Raw genomic sequence first — 23,677 nt, forward strand, 5'->3', positions numbered from 1 at the left:
TTACGTTGAGTCAAAGCATCGGTGAGAAGTCAGCCCACTTCCTGTTTGGTGGCTTCGCCGCCATTTTCAATTGCCTCTCACCGGAGAATAAACTTGAAATTGAAAAATCTTTGAAATAACTTTTGTGCGTATTGGTCTTAAGATCATCTGTGTCAAATTTTGAGGGAATTGATCGAACTTTGTGACCCGTGAAGATTTTTAAAGCTTTCTGAGACAATCCAATGTGGCGGAGGTCCAATATGGTTGAAAGTGACGGGCCATGTATCATTGAACTTAGGTTGATCCAAGGATCACAACGCTACCTCACTTGTGAAAATCAGATGCATCAGAGTCAAGGTCCACGTCAGGAATGCATGTCCAACTTTCACCCATTGGTGGCGCTAGAGTGTTGGGCATAGAGTTCTGTTGATTGGTGAGAGTGATCATGGAACAGTCCCGAATCTGTGCGCTGAATTTCATAACTTTTGACCAAGCGGTTCAATTTTCGGCCAAATTTTGACGCTAGATGGCTGGGTTTAGATGAAATGAGTGTGAGTGGTTACTACAGTGGTCCGAAACTTTTAGCCAAATTTCCGCACTTTTTACCAAGGCGTTCTATGGGCTGCCATAGACTTCAATGGCAGAGGAATAAACATATAATCACTATGGGGTGTCTCGCAGCTTCGCTGCTTGACCCCCAATGAAAAGTAACCAGTGTGGGCTAAACTGCACGCCGAGGGAGGTTAGTGTTGAGTCATGCTTAATAAAGATAGTTGTCACCAAACAGGCTACATAGGTAAAGTATAAAGTAACCCACCACTACACAAGAACCAAATTAAACTGGTTCTAAAAACACTCAACCTATATTATACTACACGTAGATCCGACCGAGCAATCTGATTGGTCAATCAGACATTTTAGAATGTGCTCAAATGAGCGTTAAAGCACAGCTAGCCGTGCTCAAATGAAAAATGCCTCATCACTGTAAATATCACTCCGCCTTATTATCAGCTGTGCTGATGAGTCGTTGACATGGCAACTGCTACCGTAATGTTAGGCTACTAGCTTAAAATGACTGTAAAGTCGGCAGACGTAATAACTATATCAGTCCATGAAAAAAATATTTTTACCAGTGGATATCTTAGTTACAACATGATTGAGCTAGCAAAGCAGTTGTGTGTTGCTTTGTGTGGTATTTATTCAGTTTTGGGAAATTGCGATGTCTCGAAAGCATAAGCTTCAGCTTATGCTTTCGAGACAGCTGCAGACGTTGGCTGTCAGCTGACAGGGACTAGTTAACGCCAGACGTCATGTATTTCCATTGAAACGGGGACAAACACTAGCAAAACACTTATACTTTGAGAGCGTATTGTTCCACATCATTTTCTAATATATTTTATTTTTATTGTTGGTCGTTGTATAATCGCATTATTACACGAGAGGGTGTGCTTTACCGTCATTATTGTCACGACAGTGATGCGGTCAGGAACGAGGCGCTTGCGCCAAGTTCCGTTAGCATCACTGAAGTGACAATAATGACTTCAGTGATGCTGAAGCGCCTCGTTCCTGACCGCATCACTGTCGTGACAATAATGACGGTAAAGCACACCCTCTCGTGTAATAATGCTTAATTATCTATATATTGATCTCGATATTCCCAGCAAGCTAAAGGGACTAAACTACACTACAAAAACACACATGCAAGATGGCTACTCTACTGAACATGTACATCAAGTAAACGAAAGGCTATCTCAGGTGAATCTGTGGAAATACAAAAGGCCCAGGTGAGCGTTCCGCCCCCTTGTATGGACTCTTGGCCTCTGCCTAGTACCCGCCCGATTTGATCTCCCTTCCACAAATACATGACACAAAAACCATTCCTCTCAGATATGGCCTTGGACTCCTGGCACATTCCTTGACATACCGCCTGTCAAACGAAGCTTGTCGAGCCTGTCGAGCTTCCTGCATATTTTCAAAATAAAACACACAGACGTGACGGTGACATGCCAGGTAACAAAAGTCATTCAAATCTTGAAATCAAACAAAGCTTATGTAGAATGTGTTGAGTAAAATAGAAAGCACGGAACTTGGCCTTTATATAATGAACATGTAGTATTTCATTTAATAATTAACCAAGCGTCCAAGTCCAGGGTTACAGTTTTTCTCAATTGTTTACACAAAAATACTGGTACTTGAGACACAATGACCACAACATGTAACTCATGCACCAACACCCTGAACTAGCTCTGCTAAACTACAAGCACAATTCCTGCTTTACACTCAAATTGCAGTTCTAAAACACACTTTTTTCAAAACACTACACACAATTCTCTGCATTTGGCACAATTTTCATGAAGAAAATCTCTTGTTTTCACAAGGAACACACTGCCATTCAAAATGCTAAAGTTAATTTCCCTACTATGCACACTGACTCATCACATGGGAAAACACCTGCAACACAGTTTTACAATTTGCAATCAGAGCATTAGCATAAAAGGGCAACAGGTGAGCTCTTCTGTTTTGGAGCAATGGATGCCAACATTGGCAACAGAGGCAGAACCAGAGGAGTGAGAGTACGAGGAGGAGCCTAGCATGGATTTGCCATGCTAGGCTATATTTCCCTCGCTGCTTGGCCATCGCTTGCATTGCCTGTGATGTGGATGAGGTGCTGTGGCCAGACCGAAACAGAAGAGAGGATGCGGGATAGTTGTTGTTTTTTTGTAACTGTATACAGTTACAGTCTTCTGGTTTTGTATGTAGACCACTGTATATGCAACTTTGTGTTGGTTGGGATGAAAACTGTATACATTACAGTATTCTTGTGGGAAAAATAAAATATATAAAAACAATATTCTTAAATATTTTACAACACATTTATGTATGTACTGTCTGTAGTGAGTGTAACAAAACAAGGACTAAGTCATTATGGTAAATGGAGAAGAAGTGTTCATCGTGTTTTACATTGAGCACATCAGTGTTCAACTGGTTCTTATAAATGTCTATTCATATGATGGTTTGTGTCATTTGAAAACAAAATACCATTTTGAGAAGAAATAACATTGTTTTGAATGTAAAGTTTCATTTTGCAGGAGAAATGAGGGGTTTTGCCCATTGTGTGTGTGTTTTTTTTATTTGTGTGTAGAGTTCTGAGAGTATGAGGCATGCGTTCAGAAAATGTGTGTAAACAATTGAGAAAAACTGTAATGTCTCATGGTGTTCAGCCAATACATGAGAGGAGATCTCGATTTTACTTTGAAGGGCAGGAAGTCGTTTGTCAAACTAGAGACTTGACAAACAACATATACTTTTGCTTTTCCCACTGACGTCCAGATACACCCCCTAACATGCACAGTAGTTTCTGTAATTTTGTCCTAACCTCTGCCCAAACTGGTTGAGGAAAAGTAATAATCCGTGAGTTTTTTCTCCCGTCTGTAATCGGGAGGGGAAGGAAGGCAGTTAAGAGGTAATCCAGCAAATCAGGCCACACATCTGCTCCTCTCAAATGGCTCGTCGGTTTTTCCTGGTCTGCCTCCTCTGCTCTGCCTTCTGCCATGGTGAGTTTATGGATTATGTGGTTTGGGATTTTTTAACCTTTGCACGTATCGTGTCGACATGAAAACACATCCGCGCAGGTCTAACGTTGAGTGAGCCTGCACAACTCTAGTTAAATATCTAATTCCAGCTAATAATAATGTGTCTGCTTTATGGTATAGTACAGATGTCATTTTTGAACTTTTTGTGGTTAATTTATATTCTAATTTTGTAATACAGAATTACTTCTGAATACAAAGAGATTTTTAATGTTCTAACATGTATGCACATCATTTATATCGACTTTACACCTATACATCTATTTCTTCCAATAAAACAACACCCCTGCAATTAATCCAAATTAGTTGAGGTAATGTCATTGTCACTGTTAGGTCAGTGAGGTGTAATTTACTTTTACTTTTTGAGGCTGTAGTTTGTGTACTGTTATGTTGGATTTAAGTGTGTGTATGTTGCACGAGTCGAGCATTAACCTTCACCGTTGACTTTAATATTGATTGGCAAAGTATCAATAGGCAAAGTAAAACAAAAAGCAGGACAAAGTGCAAAGAAAAGGGCAAAGTTCAAGTCAAACATGGCAAACTGAAAACCAAAACATACCACAAAGGAACGTGAAAACGGCAGGAACATGGGCAGGAGCAGACGTGGACAAGAGGCATGAACGGACGTGAACAGAGGCCGACATACAAGGACAAGGAGTGAAAGGAAGACTGAGGGTAACAGCATACTCAAACGTTCATTTAGTAGGCAGTATGCAGTACATACACGTTGAGTAGCCTATGTAGTAGGCAGGTTAGTGCGGCATTTCGAACACAGCCACTGACTAAATACACAGGGAGGCAGGGAGCTGACTAGGGACAGGTGACACACATTAGGGCAGGTAGGGTAATCAACACGAGAGGGTGGGGAAGTCAAGACAGCAGAAACAACAAGGACCAGGAAGTACAAGACAGCAGGACTACAACAAAAAAAAACAGAAACCAACACTACAAAAACCCACAGGCATGACATGGACAAGACAAAAAAAACAAGTGACAAGACAAGACAGAATGACTACAAAACCCCAGAAACCAAAACAGCAAAACCCACAGTCATGACAGTACAGATGTACACCTAATACATTGGCAACTCAGTGTGCAGAGCTGCTGAGGTGTTGAGTTGTCGTCATACCCATCAGCGTTACAAATATACCTTCACACATGATGCTGCATCTCTGCTCTCTGTTTGCAGCTGCTGGGCAATCTCCAATATATGCACTCAAGGGGGGGGAGGTCACCCTAAAGCCAGACACCGATGGAGACGCTGAAGCAATTCTGTGGATACACAATGGCAACAGAGTGGTAAACTTTTATGGCAAGGAGCAATATGTGTACGGCACGTATGACAACAGGGTCACTCTGGACTGGGTCACTGCAGTACTCAGTATTAAAGACCTCAGATTTGAGGACAGCGGGGAATATAGAGCGAAAGTAAAGAATTCGAAAGGGTTGCATCGTTCATTTTATAAATTGGAGGTGATAGGTAAGTTATCTTTTACTAACTAACTAATCTTTCACCCGCACCCAGCAGTGCAATGATTCAGATATCACAACCAGTTATCTCTTAATATGTCACACATGCAAGTGATTCCATAGCGCATTTACTTTTTGTCTTTTTGATGGCCTTACTATCAGCTGAGACTTTGCTCTCCAGAAAATGACTGACCACCACTTCCATTATGATCAGTGTACAGCTGATACAGTTGTTTATTATGGCCATGATTTATTGTCTTACCTTTAACTAAGTAGTCATAGTCACCTGAACTAATTTATACCTTTAAACATGTAAGCAAAGGAATAGAAAACAACAACCTGCTTTTCCAGTAGTTTTATGTATGTTCTACCCTGTTTTGTGAGGCTGATTCTAAAATATTTTTTTTTCTGATAACGTTAGCCTCGTAGCATAATTGCCTAAGTCATAATTCAATGTTTTTGGAAAACAAGAAAAAAACACAATTTTTAGAAATCACATTGGTATTTTGTATTGATATTGATACAACAGTACATTCAACCAGATGTGTGAACAAGTATGCAAAAAGAAAAGGACCCATCATCAATTCCCTAACAGAATATGCCATGACTTAGGCATTTCTTTTCTTACATATAAATGCAAACATAACATAACCAAAGTTGTTTTACTCTCCTAAATATAACCAAGATGTGTAACTTGTCCATAACCAAGTTGTTTCTTATGTCTAAAGCAGAAAATTAAGTGATGTTGAGTATTTTAACACAGTAAACCATGTTAAATTCAAAGGTTCACTGCAAAAAATCAAAATCTTAACAAATACTTCTTATGTCTAGTCAAAATGTCTCATTTCTAAAACAAATCTATTTGCACTTAAAATAAAAAGCAAACGCTTGAAAAATGACTTCACTTGAAATTTTGCTTAAAAATGTCTAAAATTGCCTAAATGTGTTTTTCTGGTGATGTTTCTTAAGTGTAAAGATTTGTTCTGACCAGAAAATTATTTATTTATAAATAATATTTAGCCACTTCATTATCTTGTAGCAAAACATGTGATTTCAAGTTTAAATACACAGTTCATAATCCCTTTGATTGACTGAAATTACATTAAGTGTCTAGAAAACTGAAGAAATATAAACTCTTACCAGATGAAAATGAATCAAAGAGAAGAGCTAATGCTTCACTTGTGGACAGCCGTTCTGCCATTTTGTTTGTATCAAAACTGCCTAAGTCAAAGAGATGACTTACGCAGGTAGTGTTTTTGGATTCTAATACAGTAAGTGTTGTGATTGGCCAAGGACATAGGCAGAAAGGCAGGAAGATGCAGCAGTGGTAGGAGAGTAAAGTTATGGAATAAGATATCACAATTTGGCCAAAAAATGACTCAGGCAATTATGCTATGAGGCTAACGATAAGCACATTATGTCCTCTATATCTTATCCCACGTTCAAACACATTAGAGTCATTCACGTTGGTATGTATTCATTGATTTGTTCTTTCATGTATTCATTAAGAGATGGTCGCCAGCCCCAACATATCCTGTGAGATGAGCAACAGCAGCAGCACTATCGTATCTGCACAGCTGCTGTGTTCTGCCGTCTACCGACCTCCAATGAAGTTTGAGTGGAGAACACATGGAAACCTGCAGCCTGGCCAACAGTTACAAATGTCTCTGGGGGCTGAACATGATGATGAAGTATACACTTGTAATGTGAGCAACCCTCTGAGCAGTGAAACGGCGACATTCACAGCAAAGGATTGCTACCCAGGTAAGATTTCACATTCAAAGAATGGCAGAAATGATTTGTGTGTTTCCCTCATAATCTATAAGATTATGGGAACAAATTAAATTTCTCTTACAAAAGGTTATTTTTTTGTTAGAGAAATTGGGCAACATATTGCTTGAATGTTGTTTTAGAACTGAAAAATGTAACTAAAGGTTGCTGTGAGTTTCACTTTTGTTCTTTCTGTGCAGACGGTTCATCTGGAGGCAAGATTGCCGGCATCGTTGTAGGTGTTTTCTGTGCCCTGATTGTCATCATCGTTCTGACCGTAGTGTTCTGCAAACTCCAACATAAAAGTAAATAACTAAAAAGTTCACACCTAAACAGGAGAAATTTCAGCAACTAGTTGATATACAATAATACAGACATTGATATCTACAGTATGTATTCAGTTAGTGTAATTGAGTAATTGGTTATTAATAAGCTCTGCATTGGGCAAGTTTATTTGTTATTTATAGATCAAAAGTTCAACCAGTATCTATAGAAAGCCATTTATGTGTGACTGTAATTTATAAACATGATGATGAGATGCCATGAAAAGGTTACATTAACACACGTTATTCATTATGACTTATACATAGTAGAAAAGACTGAAACAATGATGTGTTGTCTTTCACTCTTTCCAGGGCATGTCAGCTCTGCCATAAAAGCTTTGTTTGAGCAAAACAAAGATGGAAGTTCACAGATAAAAATCAAAGGTACCTTTTGTTAATTAACAGATTTGCTTATTTGCTCACACCTGCAACAACTAATTAATTTAGTTAATCATTTTATTTATAGGATGTCAAACTAGTGGAATGGAAAGCTGCATGATCTTCCATTTGAGAAGCTGCAAACAGTGAATGCTTGGGAATTTTGACTTAAAGTATTGATTGATTATTATAATGAATGTATTTTTTGTTGAACAATTGATTCATTAATCAATATAACACTCCTGGTTACTAACAGCACTCATTGTTCTCTACTGGTTTGTTTGACTGTTTTCTAAAATGTCTGTGTGGTTTAAAGAAAAGACAATAACACAGATGAGCGTTAAGAAAAGTGAGTTCCCTTCTCCTCTCGGTCCGAATAATCTTGCTAGTAACGATCAGAATGATGTGGATGCAGGCCAGCAGAGAGTCAGGGAGACGCCAGATGTTTCAGGCGAAGTTTAAAAAAAAAAAGAAACAGAATCTAAATGCTGTTTGAACTGTTTGGGTTTTTTTGTGAGGTAATATCCCTGATTATTAATTAATTTTCGTAATCTGAACATGATGGGCAGAAAGTCAGTTTGGTGCGACGGCTGTCACACGGACAAAAAGCATTTTAATGACGGGAACTTGGGATCATACCATTCTGAATCTCAATTCAATTCAATTATATATTTATAGTGTCATAACACAAGAGAAGTAATCTCAGGACACTTTACACATTGAGCAGGACTAGCACACGCTCATGATTTTCACTATAATATGCTTTACCATTAGGTTTCTGTTTTGGCCCTATAAGGAAAATAAGTGGGCACTCCTGGATTAGACCTTGGAGCAGTTTTTCTGTATTTTCTTTCTTTCTCTATTCTCACTTTTTGTCTTTTATAACTTTACAGAAACCACAAGGTGAGATGATGATCAAGTATTTCAACCAGCTGAAACATGAGCATTAGATTTCAGCATGTTGATTTGATCACTTGTAGCTTTAAAATTAAAGGGCGTCGCCGTTTCATTTGACCTCTGGTGACTCTTCATCGCCTGCGGGGCGCGTTGGAGATAAAAGCAAGGAAGCACTCTGAGAGCACACGCCTGCAAAGCTACATGTTACAGAATGTTTGCAGAAGTTCAAGAGAAACCTCAGATATTAGATATGATATTAATGCACTCTGTGATGCAGTCCATGTTAAAAAAGTTGATCAGCTTATCAACATCACATCTTGCTCTTTAAAAGTATAACATGTAGGAAGTTGATCTCATCATGTATTGATTCAGTACTGATTGTTATTAAGGTTGTACATTGTTCTACTGGTTTCTTTAGACTGCTTCTGCATGGTTGAATCATTTCTTTATTTCCCTTCTTCCGTGTGTCCGGTTTAGGATATTATCATTCCCCTCAGAGTGATGGGTTGACTCCTCTGTGGAAGGATTGTGCGATTGAAGACAATGATGCAAATGATGCAGTCCAGCATAGAACACCTAGGAAAAGGTTCTTCTCCAGTAAGCCTGATCAGAAAGTGTCCATCACTCCTGAACATCCAGGTTAGGAAACTGAAATGAAAAAATGACTCAAATGACAAAATGGAAAACACCTGTTGACAAATCAAGCTGAGACACATGTTATAATCTGAAGGAGTAGCTATTTGATTCACTTGAGTGCTTACTTTAATGCAGCTGTGTGTTACTTGGGAAATGGCTCCACTCATTTGTTTTCATTCTGTGCTCCTGCAGGAGAGGATGAGGAAGCACACTCTGCTCCTGCAGGTGAGGATGAGAAAGCACTCTCTGCTCCTGCCGGTGCTTCTCCTGCTGCTCAGCCACCTTCCCTTTTGGCTGGAAGTCCTCCAAGAATGACACCTGAGGACAGCACTGGTGAACACAAGGAAGATACCAACTCAGGTCAGGTCACCACAGAGGAAAATGACTCTTTGCACAAAAGAGAAACACATGAGTCAGATGACAAACCTGACACTATTACTGACCAGAAAGGTTCAAAAACATTGTTGCATGAGCAAACTTTAACCTTATCGCAGGGGGGGAACCAACCCAAGCGATTCTGATGATAATAATAAAGGCGATAGTGTGGGTGACCGGGATGAAGCAGGTCAGCAACAGCACCTGTATTCAGACACCTCCCAGCAAACTCAGGGCCCCACACCAACACCACCAGACAACAGCACCACCCTTCAAGAGTCCCCACACACTGCACGTTCACACCCAGATGGGGAAGAAGAGCTCAAGCCCAGCCATGACTCAGACAAAGGGGCGGGGCAGTCAGTTTAGGTGAAAGCCAAACTGTGGGATGCGACCCCGGAGAAGAACAGCCAGGCAGCGAGAGCTGCAGTGAGGATGAAGGATAAAGTCGTTGACTAGCCTTCATGCAGCCTGGCAAACTGAAAGAAGATTTGAGAAGGAAGCAGATAATGAAAGTGCATCAATGAATACAGAGATGAAGGCAGAGCGGATAGAGCATGGATGAATATCAACGTTCAGATGCAGGAGAGACGGACATACACTAAGACGAACTGACAGTTATTATTATTATGAGGTTGAAAACAGACGGGTGGTCATCTTTCCCTGTTACCTGTTTAGTTTTTAATGTTACAGTTTAAATGAATTCAAATTAATATTAATCAAATATTTTATAACACTAACGACTTCATTTTAAAGTTATATTTTTGTTTGTCTTTCATAGGTGTTTAATGTATGCTTTTTTTTAAAGAATCACAAAATTATGAACAATAATTTGGATTTTATATCATTGAACAACACTAATTTTATAAATATATTATGAGCTTATCATAAGTAATATAAGCTTAGTCGGTCAGCCGGTGAATATTTATTCCTCCATACATTTTTAAAATGACTAACTGAGGAAGGAAGCAGACAATTATTATTATTTTGAGGTTGAAAACAGACGGGTGGACATCTATCTATGGTGTCTGTTTCATTTTTAATGTAACAGTTTAAATGAATTCAAATGAATATTAATCAAATATTATATTGCACTAATGGCTGCATTTTAAAGTTATTTTTTATTGTTTGTCTTTTAAACCCATGAGTGCTTAATGTATGCTTTTTTTAAAAGAATCTTCCAGTTATGAACACTAATTTAGATTTTATATCAATTGAACAACACTAATTTTATAAATATATTATGAGCTTATCATAAGGGGCACTTTTTGATGTAGTATAAGCTTAGTTGGTCAGCCGGTGAATATTTATTTCTTCATGCATTTTTAAAATGTTTCAAGCATCCCTTCTTTTTTATTGAGACCAGCTTGTTTATGCTAATCATTGCTGTGATCACTTTTTAAATATTTTGCTTGGCTCAGGATATGTTTGATCATTGATTGTGACACTACAGCTCCATTGTACTTGGATTTTGTAAGAATGCGTTTGTGTCAGTAGGGGGCAGTGTTTATTAGCACTTACCTCTAGTCATGAACTGATTTTAGAAATGAGAAATTAGCTTTTGAATGTCTAACCATCTTAACACAGAGAATGGAAGGACATCCTCAGCTATTGAGGCAAACCTAACAAACACACCATTGGAAAATGTGAGAGTGTGGCTTTACAGGAATTGATTGCAGCACATTTGTCTAAAGTCGAAAATCTGATATCACTCTGAGTTCCCGGAGGCCAGGGTGTTTGTGATGAGTTGTATACATGCAGTGTCTGGGACTGTGCCGTCTGCATAATTGAAGGTGAACTCAGTGAAAAAGCTGCCACGGTAAACCGTCTGTCATGCAAAAGCAGGTTTCGCCCACTGCTGGATGACAGACGGTGTGGATTTCTCCAGGTATACTGGTCCGGGCCATGTGAGAAAGTCACGCATGATTAGTTTAACCTCTGAGTCACAGAGGAGTCTGTGATCTGCTACCAGCTGACCTGCAGGGTTCAGGCCACGAGCAGGGGGAATGAACACTATCGTATTACTGTGATCACAACAAATACCAAGGGGATATTAGAGTATTGAATTATTTGTGGGGAATCGGGGCTCTGCCTCTGACGCAGGTCACAATGTGGTTCCACTGAGACACCGCTGATGTATTGATGGCAGCGGGGAAGCTCCCATCTCGGCTCAGAGTCGTGGTTTCACTATCACCTTTTTTTTTTTTGTGAAAGAAAAAAGAAATGTGACAATGGCAGGAAATGCGTTAAGAGTTGGGAGTTCTTGTTTCCTCTCCCACATCATAAAGTGACATGAAACTGTGAAATGTTCCTTCAGATAAAAAATAAATTACACGTTTTCCCTTCAATTGTTTCAGTCCTTTTGTTGTTGGCCTTGTTGCAACAGGAGAGAAGGAGAAAAATGGGCCACCCTCCAGAACGGCCTTTTCGAGTTGATTAGCATGCTGGGTTGTTTAAATTGCTTCCTGGAGGGCTGACGTGAAATCGAACAATATCCTCTGGCTTTAGAGACTAGCCCCATAGCTTCTTTAAAAAAAAAAAAAATGTTATCTAAAAAAAAATGCAGTTAGGACAGACCTTGGCAAGCTGAGCCCGGGGAGGCCAGGGCCCGGTTTCCTTCTTAGCCTTCTTAAAGCCTTTTTAACGCTACGACATTCGTAACCCCTACTTAGAGTTCCTACTGAACATTTCATGTGTTTCCCGAAAAGTTCTTTGCTATGAATCTCTTTCGTACGTCATACGTTGGTAAGGGTGGTCTGTACGAACGACGTAAGGAGTATTTCTTAAGAAGAATCCTAAGAGACCGTTCGGGAACCACGACTATAGAGGTAAACACACCCACTGTGATACATTGTTAAGTGTGGTTGAGACATTATAATGAAATAATATTCCTTTCCTGTCTATATAAAATACCTTTATTAAGGCCTGATTTGTCTTTGGACCCCGCTTTTATGAGAAGTGATAGTAGAACATTGTTTGTCATTCTTATTATTCTACTAAACAAAGTTTCCCTCCTGGATGCAACAACACAGAAACACTTATTAATACTTACATTCCTATAAATGCTACAAATGGGATATATATATATATATATATATATATATATATATATATATATATATATATATATATATATATATATATATATATATATAAAAAGGTGTAGGGTAGAAGATTGCCTCCCTACTAAAAAAAACGGTTAAACCAGCTTAGGCTGGTTAAGCTGGTTTTAGCTGGTTTGATGGTTTTAGCTAGGTTTTGGTCAGATGGTCTTAGCTGGTCAAGCTGGTTTTAGCTGTTTTTTTATTTTTTTAACTCTTAACTGTAAATTCACAGTATAAAATTATTATTTTTAACGAACATGAATATTTAACAACTTTAGTGTTTAGTGGCTTAACACGGTGAAACTGGCTCCTCTCTCTCTCTCATGCTCACTCACACGACCTTCCCTTAATAAACAGAAGATGTATCAAGATACTGCCCAAGGATTAAGTACATATCTATAGTCGATCTGTTCCCTGCCATAATCACCGATCAGGGCAGAGTTTGGAGAAGTAGAGACCCACTCCAGCCCAGACGCTCAGCTTTGTACTGCAGTGAACGGGGTCCAGAGAAAAAGCCAAATTAACCGCCTAAAACAAGGCTCACCTAAACATGTTTACGTCAGCTCAAGTGTACGTAGGTAAAATACACACCACTTTACATCGCCGTCAGACCGCGCTTTCTTTTGGCACTACACTGCAACAGCTGCTGATCTGTGAGCGGAGGAATACAGCGCGAGGCCCAGTTGCTGGACAAGAGGTTTACTTTCGGTAAAAACCAAACTTATCTCTCCGTATCCTATAGAGTGCTAAAAATAATTTCACCATGCCCGATCTGACCACTTGCTACAGCAGCAATGTCACATTGCATGTTTCAATTTAAACACAACACACTAACTGACTCTCATCCCCCACCCCCAACCATGCAAACCGTCTAAAACCATCAACCAGCCTATTCATACAGCTTCTACACCATCAACCAGCTAAGACCATCTAAAACCACCAATAGCCTGTTGAACCAGCTAAGACCATCTAAAACCATCAACCAGCTAAAACCACTAAGACCAGCCACACACACACACACACACACACACACACACACACACACACACACACACACACACACACACACACACACACACACAATGGTATTATGTGACGCTTTTTGTGTCTATCTTCCAGTGAACACTGCCATCTAGTGGTCGATATAACTCAGTTTTATTTCATTCACAACAAAATCATAACCTCAAACAAATATTAAATTGCTACCAGTCAATTTAATATTTGTGTGTGAAACCTTTGTGTCAAACAAATTAATCTCATTTTTTTTTTAATATGTGACCAGGTGCTATTCAATATAAGACCTAGAATAAACTGGAACCAGAGACTGTGTATACAAAAATATAGATTTTATTTATCCTGCATGGGATCACAACAAACAACAAGACTGTAGACCATGGGATGAGTTGAGTAACAGTTAAAATGAAAACAAATCAAGAAAATAAACCAAAATATAGATGCAAGCAGCAATGAGGGGGTCAAGCCGGGCTGCGGAGCTGCTGAGGGGTATTCCATCAAACTAGCTAAGCGCAAAGCCGGGCTAATTTCGATAAGCCTCGCTACCTTTAGCGAGAGTTGCGTTCCATCAACGTGACTTGAGGCACTCTCCGCTAAGTAACCATGGGAATTTATCCGACCAAACTAGCCTGCTCCGGGGCAGGCTAACCATCAGGCTTACTTTAGTCGGGGTTTCAGAGAAGTCCGTCTGTCGGAAACAACTGTACCAGCAGAAGGTTCCGCCAAGACTAGTCCTCGTGATTTCGTCACGTCAAAGACCAAAAATGACCAGAATAACATATATGAAGTACAAACAGACTATATTTTCATCAAGCGTCTAAGAATACATGCTTGCAATTAAAAAATATGAATAAATCGGTTATTTTGTTTCAGAGCAACTGGCCAAATCCTTGTCTAAAGCTCCCAGTTGGGTGAGTGGTGATGCACCTTCCCTTAAATGTGGGCATCGCAGCTTCACATCCCAGCGAGGACATCTTGTGTGTGTTTTTTTGCCTGTATAATTGTCTTTAGATCAGAGAATTAGACCAACATTTTACCTTAACTATGATAAATATGTCATACAATTTCCCCAGAACCCAAATATAACAAAAACATGATAGACATAAAGATGTAATTATTAATAGCATGTTATAGATCCCAATGACAAAGGCATTGCTGCATGCAATTTTAAGCCACATAAATTCCCTTCAGGTGAGTTCATTAATAGGTTCATTGAATTGTTGAGATAAATGAGTTGGTCAATGTAGATGCATTTACCTATCTAAGAGAGAGAGAGAGAGAGAGAGAGAGAGAGAGAGAGAGAGAGAGAGAGAGAGAGAGAGAGAGAGAGAGAGAGAGAGTGTTCCGGCCAAAGAAATAAGTTTCACAAAGTTGTAAAGCCGGCGCGTTGCCTCTACACTATCCCCACGTTTGAGATGTTGTCAGTATTATATTAGAACATGTTACTCTTAACGGTACTTCCGTATTTAATCGCTCGGCAATTCTTGCCCAAGCAGCCTCGCGATTTTTATTTATCACTACAGTATTCCCTTTTTTGGTTATGATGGGTTTGTACTCCTCGTACAGTTCCATCAATAATTTTTGCTCTGGTCTTTTCTGCCATTTTCTCGATGATTCGACATTTCACGGTTCTGGTCTGGCTTCATATCCCGTGAACGTGCGTAACACACGACAACGTTAACCTGGCTTGAATTAGCCTCAACAAGGCGCGGCTGAAATGCGTTAATGGAATGGGTTTAGCCGCAAGTGGAATTTGGCGTTAGTTCTAACCAGGCTTAACCAGGTAAGCGCCGCTTTAATTAGCGAGTTTGGTGGAATACCCCTCGGGTGAGCGTTCCGCCCCCTTGTTTGGACTCGCCTGTGAAACGAAGGGTGTCGAGCTTCCTGCATATTTTCAAAATAAAGCACACAGACGTGACGGTGACATGCCAGGTAACAAGTCATTCAAATCTTGAAATCAAAACTTATGTAGAATGTGTTGAGTTAAAATAGAAAGCAGTGAACTGTGTCTTTATATAATGGACATGTAGTATTTAATTTAATAATTAACCAAGCGTCCAAGTCCAGGGTAAATGTCACATGGTGTTCGGCCAATACATGAGAGGAGATCTCGAACTTACTTTGAAGGGCAGGAAGTCGTTTGTGAAACTAGGGACTTGACTAAAACAAAAGATGCTTTCGCTTTTACTAGAGACACCTCTTTACGTGCGCAGTAGTTTCTGTAATTTTGTCCTAACCTCTGCCCAAAGTGGTTGAGGAAAAGTAATAATCCGTGAGTTTTTCCTCTCAAATGGCTCGTCGGGTTTTCCTGGTCTGCCTCATCTGCCCTGCCTTCTGCCATGGTGAGTTTATGGATTATGTGGTTTGGGATTTTTTAACCTTTGCACGTATCGTGTCGACATGAAAACACATCCGCGCAGGTCTAACGTCGAGTAAACCTGCACAACTCTAGTTAAATATCTAATTCCAGCTAATAACAATGTGTCTGTTTTATAGTACCAATGTCATTTTTTAGGTTTAGGTTTGTTAGGTCAGTGAGGTGTAATTTACTTTTACTTTTTGAGGCTGTAGTTTGTGTACTGTTATGTTGGATTTAAGTGTGTGTATGTTGGACGAGTCGAGCATTAACCTTCACCGTTGACTTTAATATTGATTGGCATTTCTAAAAAACTAACAGGCCCTAATGCCAACTCGTCATAGATACGAACCAACAGCTCTCTGGCACAGTATTATTTGTATTGGATTATATGAGATTGTACATGTCACTCAGGGGGTAAAAGGGAAAACTATGGAGAGGGGAGGAGGACCCAAATTCAGTTAATCGGACAAGGGGGCGTGATGGGGATAAACAGAAAACAAGCTTTATGTATGCTGAATACAAAAATCAGGGAGTCGGCTACAAAAAAAAAAAAAAATCAGTCACAAGGCAGGGCTCAACGCTAAGGTTTTTTCCCACTTGCCCAGTCGGGCCAGTGGGTCTGAATTCTACTGGTGCTGGAAAATACTGGTGTCAAAATTTTGAATAATATAAACACCAACACTTAACTTATTTTAAATGCCTTTAAGCATATGTTTATTAAACAGCTTTTCAGAATTGCAACATGTATAATATAATAATATTAATAAATATATACTAATATTAAGCTGCTTCTGTCTATGAAATATGGATATTATTTTGGGTAGTGTCCATGGGCGTTTTGTTTTGCCAGGAATAGTCCTTTCCTCTCCCTGCCCTAAATATGTGTGTATATAGTGTACTTCTTCTATGCCATTTATGTATTTAACTTTCTCTTTCACTACAGTAACTTTTTGACCGTCATTTGCTCTGCTCTGAACTCCTCTGTGTCTCCCGTTTGGGCAAACACAACAACTCACGGCCAATCGTAAATCAGGCTTTCCGATTGGCTGTAAAAGCCGCTACGGGAGCCAATAGGAGTGTCCGAGAAATAAACGTAACTCTATACGTCACTAGCAAGATGGCGGATGAGAAGTGATCGACGATATACATAAACAAAACGGAGAAATGCGCCACGGAGACGAGGAGACATCTAGTCACATCTTTACAACTTTACGCATTCGTTTTGTTGTCAGAAATAAATCGCTCACGTGGGCAAGCAGAGTTCCGTTATTTAGCCCCGTTTCTCTAGTTTAAGAGGAAAAAACCGCATGTTTCTAGCCCAAACCATTACGGAGTTATGACGCTCTAAAGACATGATATTTTGTAGGTATACGCTACAATGGGTCTAACTTAACAGACACCTCTGGAGGGACTGCGAGCGAGCAGAGCTGCCGCTTATGTTTGTGTTTTGGGCTCATGGTAACGTTACTAGTAGTTGTGAGTTGTAAAGGACTGGGATGTAGTGATGTTATGATTTGCGTCGAGGCTTCGAGGCATGTGTCGAGAATTTCGGCTCCTCCCCCAACGAAGCTCCGTGTCGAGATCTGATTCACCTCGGCAAAATGACGTAGCATATGACGAGCGAGGCTTCGTTTCGGGCTACTTTTTCGCGATACAGGTACCGCGGTGATACAGGTTTACAATTGGCGGGACATTATGACTATAAAAATGCCTCATACACGAATACTAACTTGTGGGCTTATCAGTATTCTTATTAATTATTCTTATATATTCTTATACATCATTATTATAAAAATGGGCACATTATCAAAGCATTGTAGGTTCAAATCCAAGGTGGAATTGCAGTGTTGGCCTACCACTTTGACTAATATATCACTTTATCATTATTATTATTATTATTATTATTATTATTATTATTATTATTATACATCATTATTGTAATTATTTCTACTGCTGGTCATACTACAAAGAGGCAGTGGTGTAGCGGTTAAGAAGTTGGACTTGTGTTGCAAGTTCGAATCTAAGATAGAGCTACAACGATCCACCCCCATGCGTCCATTACTTATATTACAAATTATTATTATTATATATCATTATAAGTATTACTCCTATCTCATGTTTCGGGTGGTGTAGTGTCTAAGGACTGAGACACATTATCAAAGTGTTGTAGGTTCAAATCCAAGTCTGTGGTTTATCAAATGAGTTATTTTCTATCTTGAGTTCAGAACTATTTATGAAAGGCACACTCACACACATGTATCACCAAGATGACTTTAATTCTCAAATGATTTGATGTTGGATATAGCAAACATCTTATGTTAGGTTGACTGGAAACTCTTTTACTTTCTTCATAATTTCATTCACCACTAGGTGTCCCTAGCGTACATATTTGAAGCTTTGGGGTCGAACCACTTTGGTGGTTCATCTGGCTGAGAGGCTTTGATGTTTCAAGAGGCTTCATCTCACCATCACTACTGGGATGTTTATTACAATTTCAGGAGAGTCTGCTGCGTTAACTTATCTTCGAAACGTATTCTGCCCTCCGCAGCTTCTCCACTCGGCCAAACTTTTTCTCCTCACCGCCGCGTGTGTGAGCAGCACTGAGCATGCACAGCTTTCACTGCTGATTGGCTGTTAAACATGCCATGGCTCTGTGGGTAACCAATCAGATGGTGCTGTGGGTGGGACAATGTTGGAGACAGAGTAGTGGCTGCAGACAGAGTAGTGGCTGCAGACAGAGTAGTGGCTGCAGACAGAGTAGTGGCTGCAGACAGAGTAGTGGCTGCAGACAGAGTAGTGGCTGCAGACAGAGAGGCGCGGCTCCATCAGAGCCAAAATAACCCAGTTTTAAATTGATCTCTTATCGGCCGTCGGATTAAAGAAAAAGGCCGATGCCGATTTGCGTCAAAAAATGCTGAATATCGGCGCCGATAATCGGCCCAGGGGCAGGCTAGTTTGGTCGGATAAATTCCCATGGTTACTTAGCGGAGAGTGCCTCAAGTCACATTGATGGAATGCAACTCTCGCTAAAGGTAGCGAGGCTTATCGAAATTAGCCCGGCTTTGCGCTTAGCTAGTTTGATGGAATACCCCTCTGATCTGACAATACTGCATGTTTCTAAACGTCTCTGCTCTCTGTTTGCAGCTGCTGGGCAATCTCCAATATATGCCCTCAAGGGGGGGGAGGTCACCCTAAAGCCAGACACCGATGGAGACGCTGTAGGAATTCTGTGGTTACACAATGGCAACAGAGTGGTAGAGTTTTATGGCAAGGAGCAATATGTGTACGGCACTTATGGCAACAGGGTCACTCTGGACTGGGTCACTGCAGTACTCAGTATCACCGACCTCAGATTTGAGGACAGCGGGGAATATATAGCGGATGTATACAATAAAAAAGGTTTGCATCATTCATCTTATAAATTGGAGGTGATAGGTAAGTTATCTTTTATGAACTTTTTTTTTTTTTAACAAAGTGGTTATATGCAGTTACCCAGTAAACAAAGTCACCTGCATCACAGGAGCTGGAAGTAACAGAGTAGCAGTGTCAGAAACGTTTTCACCCGCACCCAGCAGTGCAATGATTCAGATATCACAACCAGTTATCTCTTAATATGTATAAATAAGTGACTTAGGCAGAATATGCCATGACTTAGGCATTTCTTCTCTTACATATAAATGCAAACATAACATAACCAAAGTTGTTTTACTCTCCTAAATATAACCAAGATGTGTAACTTGTCCATAACCAAGTTGTTTCTTATGTCTAAAGCAGAAAATTAAGTGATGTTGAGTATTTTAACACAGTAAACCATGTTAAATTCAAAGGTTCACTGCAAAAAATCTAAATCTTAACAAATACTTCTTATGTCTAGTCAAAATGTCTCATTTCTAAAACAAATCTATTTGCACTTAAAATAAAAAGCAAACGCTTGAAAAATGACTTCACTTGAAATTTTGCTTAAAAATGTCTAAAATTGCCTAAATGTCTTTTTCTGGTGATGTTTCTTGAGTGTAAAGATTTGTTCTGACCAGAAAATTATTTATTGATAAATAATATTTAGCCACTTCATTATCTTGTAGCAAAACATGTGATTTCAAGTTTAAATACACAGTTCATAATCCCTTTGATTGACTGAAATTACATTTAGTGTCTAGAAAATTGAAGAATACAACAAACGTTGGTATGTATTAATTGATTTGTTCTTTCATGTATTCATTAAGAGAAGGTCGCCAGCCCCAAAATATCCTGTGAGATGAGCAACAGCGGCAGCACTATCGCATCTGCACAGCTGCTGTGTTCTGCCGTCTACCGACCTCCAATGAAGTTTGAGTGGAGAACACATGGAAACCTGCAGCCTGGCCAACAGTTACAAATCTCTCTGGGGGCTGAACATGATGATGAAGTATACACTTGTAATGTGAGCAACCCTCTGAGCAGTGAAACGGCGACATTCACAGCAAAGGATTGCTACCCAGGTAAGATTTCACATTCAGAGAAAGGCAGAAATTATTAAAAAAAAAATTTGTAAGAGAAATTGTGCAACATACTGCTTGAATGTTGTTTTGGAACTTAAAAATGTAACTAAAGGTTTCACTTTTGTTCTTTCTGTGCAGACGGTTCATCTGGAGGCAAGATTGCCGGCACCGTTGTACATGTTTTAGTTGTAGGTGTTTCCATCACCATGATTTACATCATCATCTTTCTGGCCGTAGAGTTCTGCTATCTCCGCCGTAAAGGTAAATATTAAAAAAGTTCACACCTAAACAGGAGAAATTTCAGCAACTAGTTGATATACAATAATACAGACATTGATATCTACAGTATGTATTCAGTTATGAGTAATTGGTTATTAATAAGCTGTTATTTCTAGATCAAAGGTTCAACCAGTATCTATAGAAAGGCATTTATGTGTGACTGTAATTTATAAACATGATGATGAGATGCCATGAAAAGGTTACATTAACACACGTTATTCATTATGACTTATACATAGTAGAAAAGAGCTAAACAATGATGTGTTTACTTTCACTCTTTCCAGGGCATGTCAGCTCTGCCATTAAAGATTTGTCTGAGCAAAACAAAGATGGAAGTTCACAGAAAGAAATCACAGGTACCTTTTGTTAATTAACATATTTGCCTATTTGCTCACACCTGCAACAACTAATTAATTTAGTTAATCATTTTATTTATTGGATGTCAAACTAGTGGAATGGAAAGCTGCATGATCTTCCATTTGAGAAGCTGCAAACAGTGAATGCTTGGGAATTTTGACTAAAAGTATTGATTGATTATTATAATGAATGTATTTTTTGTTGAACAATTGATTCATTAATCAATATAACACTCCTGGTTACTAACAGCACTCATTGTTCTCTACTGGTTTGTTTGACTGTTTTCTAAAATGTCTGTGAGGTTTAAAGAAAAGACAATAACACAGATGAGCGTTAAGAAAAGTGAGTTCCCTTCTCCTCTCGGTCCGAATAATCTTGCTAGTAACGATCAGAATGATGTGGATGCAGGCCAGCAGAGAGTCAGGGAGACGCCAGATGTTTCAGACGAAGTTTTAAAGAAAGAAACGGAATCTAAATGCTGTTTGAACTGTTTGGGTTTTTTTGTGAGGTAATATTAGGATCCCTGATTATTAATTAATTTTCGTAATCTGAACATGATGGGCAGAAAGTCAGTTTGGTGCGACGGCTGTCACACGGACAAAAAGCATTTTAATGACGGGAACTTGGGATCATACCATTCTGAATCTCAATTCAATTATATTATATATAGTGTCATAACACAAGAGAAGTAATCTCAGGACACTTTACACATTGAGCAGGACTAGCACACGCTCATGATTTTCACTATAATATGCTTTACCATTAGGTTTCTGTTTTGGCCCTACAAGGAAAATAAGTGGGCACTCCTGGATTAGACCTTGGAGCAGTTTTCCTGTTTTTTTCTTTCTTTCTCTATTCTCACTTTTTGTCTTTTATAACTTTACAGAAACCACAAGGTGAGATGATGATCAAGTATTTCAACCAGCTGAAACATGAGCATTAGATTTCAGCATGTTGATTTGATCACTTGTAGCTTTAAAATTAAAGGGCGTCACCGTTTCATTTGACCTCTGGTGACTCTTCATCGCCTGCGGGGCGCGTTGGAGATAAAAGCAAGGAAGCACTCTGAGAGCACACGCCTGCAAAGCTACATGTTACAGAATGTTTGCAGAAGCTCAAGAGAAACCTCAGATATTAGAAACTGAAATGAAAAAATGACTCAAATGAAAAAATAAATTACTGTATGTTGGAAAACACCTGTTGACATATCAAGCTGAGACGCATGTTATAATCTGAAGGAGTAGCTATTTGATTCACTTGAGTGCTTACTTTAATGCAGCTGTGTGTTACTTAGGAAATGGCTTTTTGCCTCTAAAAAATTAAAGCCTCTGCAAATTGTTAGCAGTCAGGTCCTCCTCATTTTACTGTCTGTTTCAGAGCCAGAGAAGGAGGCAGAGGAGGATGAGGAAACACACTCTGCTCCTGAAGAGGAGGATGAGGAAACACACTTTGCTCCTGCCAGTGAGGATGAGGCGGCACTCTCTGCTCCTGAAGAGGAGGATGAGGAAACACACTCTGCTTCTGAAGAGGAGGATGAGGAAACACACTCTGCTCCTAAAGAGGAGGATGAGGAACACACTCTGCTCCTAAAGAGGAGGATGAGGAACACACTCTGCTCCTGAAGAGGAGGATGAGGATGCACACTTTGATCCTGCTAGTGAGGTTGAAAACAGACAGGTGGTCATCTTTCCCTGTTACCTGTTTAGTTTTTAATGTAACAGTTTAAATGAATTCAAATGAATATTAATCAAATATTCTATAGCACTAACGACTTCATTTTAAAGTTATATTTTTATTGTTTGTCTTTCATAGGTGTTTAATGTATGCTTTTTTAAAAGAATCACACAATTATGAACAATAATTTAGATTGTATATCAATTGAACAACACTCATTTTATAAATATATGATGAGCTTATCATAAGAGACACTTTTTGATGTAGTATAATATAAGCTTAGTTGGTCAGCCGGTGAATATTTATTCCTTCATGCATTTTTTAAATGTTTCAAGCATTACTTCCTTTTTATTGAGACCAGCTTGTTTATGCTAATCATTGCTGTGATCATTTTTTTCATATTTTGCTTGGCTCAGGATATGTTTACCAAAGAGAGTTGCACCATTTTCTCATTTACAAAAGTGATGGACCATTGGATCTTGTCTTTATGGACTTTCTGTCCATTGAACGAGATTCGAGCAACACAGAGAATGTCCTAGTCGTTACTGATCACGACATTCGCTACGCTCAAGCTTTTACAACCAAGGACCAAAAAGCTTTTACAGTGGAAAAAGTGTTACTGGAGAAATATTTCATCCATTATGGATTGCCCAAGAGGATGCACGTGATCAGGGGAGAGATTTTGAAAGTTGCCTTGTCCACGAAGTATTGAGTTCACTTGGAGTTGAAAAATCAAGAACGACGCCCTACCATCCTAAATGAGACCCCCACCCCGAGAGTTTTAATAGGACATTGTTGGACATGTTGGGAACTCTGGAGCCAAACAAGAAGAGGAAATGGAGTCAGCACATTGCACATTTGGTCCATGCCTACAATTGCACTTTAAATGAAGCTTCAGGATTTCTTATGTTTGGGCGTGAAGCCAGATTACCTGTAGATCTATGTTTTGAGACTTCCAGTGATGGTACACAACAGAAAACTTACCTCAAGTATG

At 39.3% G+C, this 23,677-nt stretch overlaps 1 protein-coding gene across 2 annotated transcripts in view; it reads left to right on the top strand.

Annotated features, from left to right (window-relative positions):
- Positions 1 to 23,677, top strand: part of LOC311010230 (hemicentin-1-like) — an 87,361-nt gene that overhangs the window by 26,987 nt on the left and 36,697 nt on the right. For both annotated transcript variants that reach the window (XM_084040771.1, XM_084040772.1), the window contains exon 3: positions 20,119 to 20,373. In XM_084040771.1, the coding sequence (XP_083896897.1) occupies positions 20,119 to 20,373 (255 nt within the window). The remainder of the gene's footprint in view (positions 1 to 20,118; positions 20,374 to 23,677) is intronic.

The sequence above is a fragment of the Eutrigla gurnardus genome (assembly GCF_963514095.1).
Source record: "Eutrigla gurnardus genome assembly, contig: SCAFFOLD_59, whole genome shotgun sequence".
In the NCBI taxonomy this organism is placed as follows: Eukaryota; Metazoa; Chordata; class Actinopteri; order Perciformes; family Triglidae; genus Eutrigla; species Eutrigla gurnardus.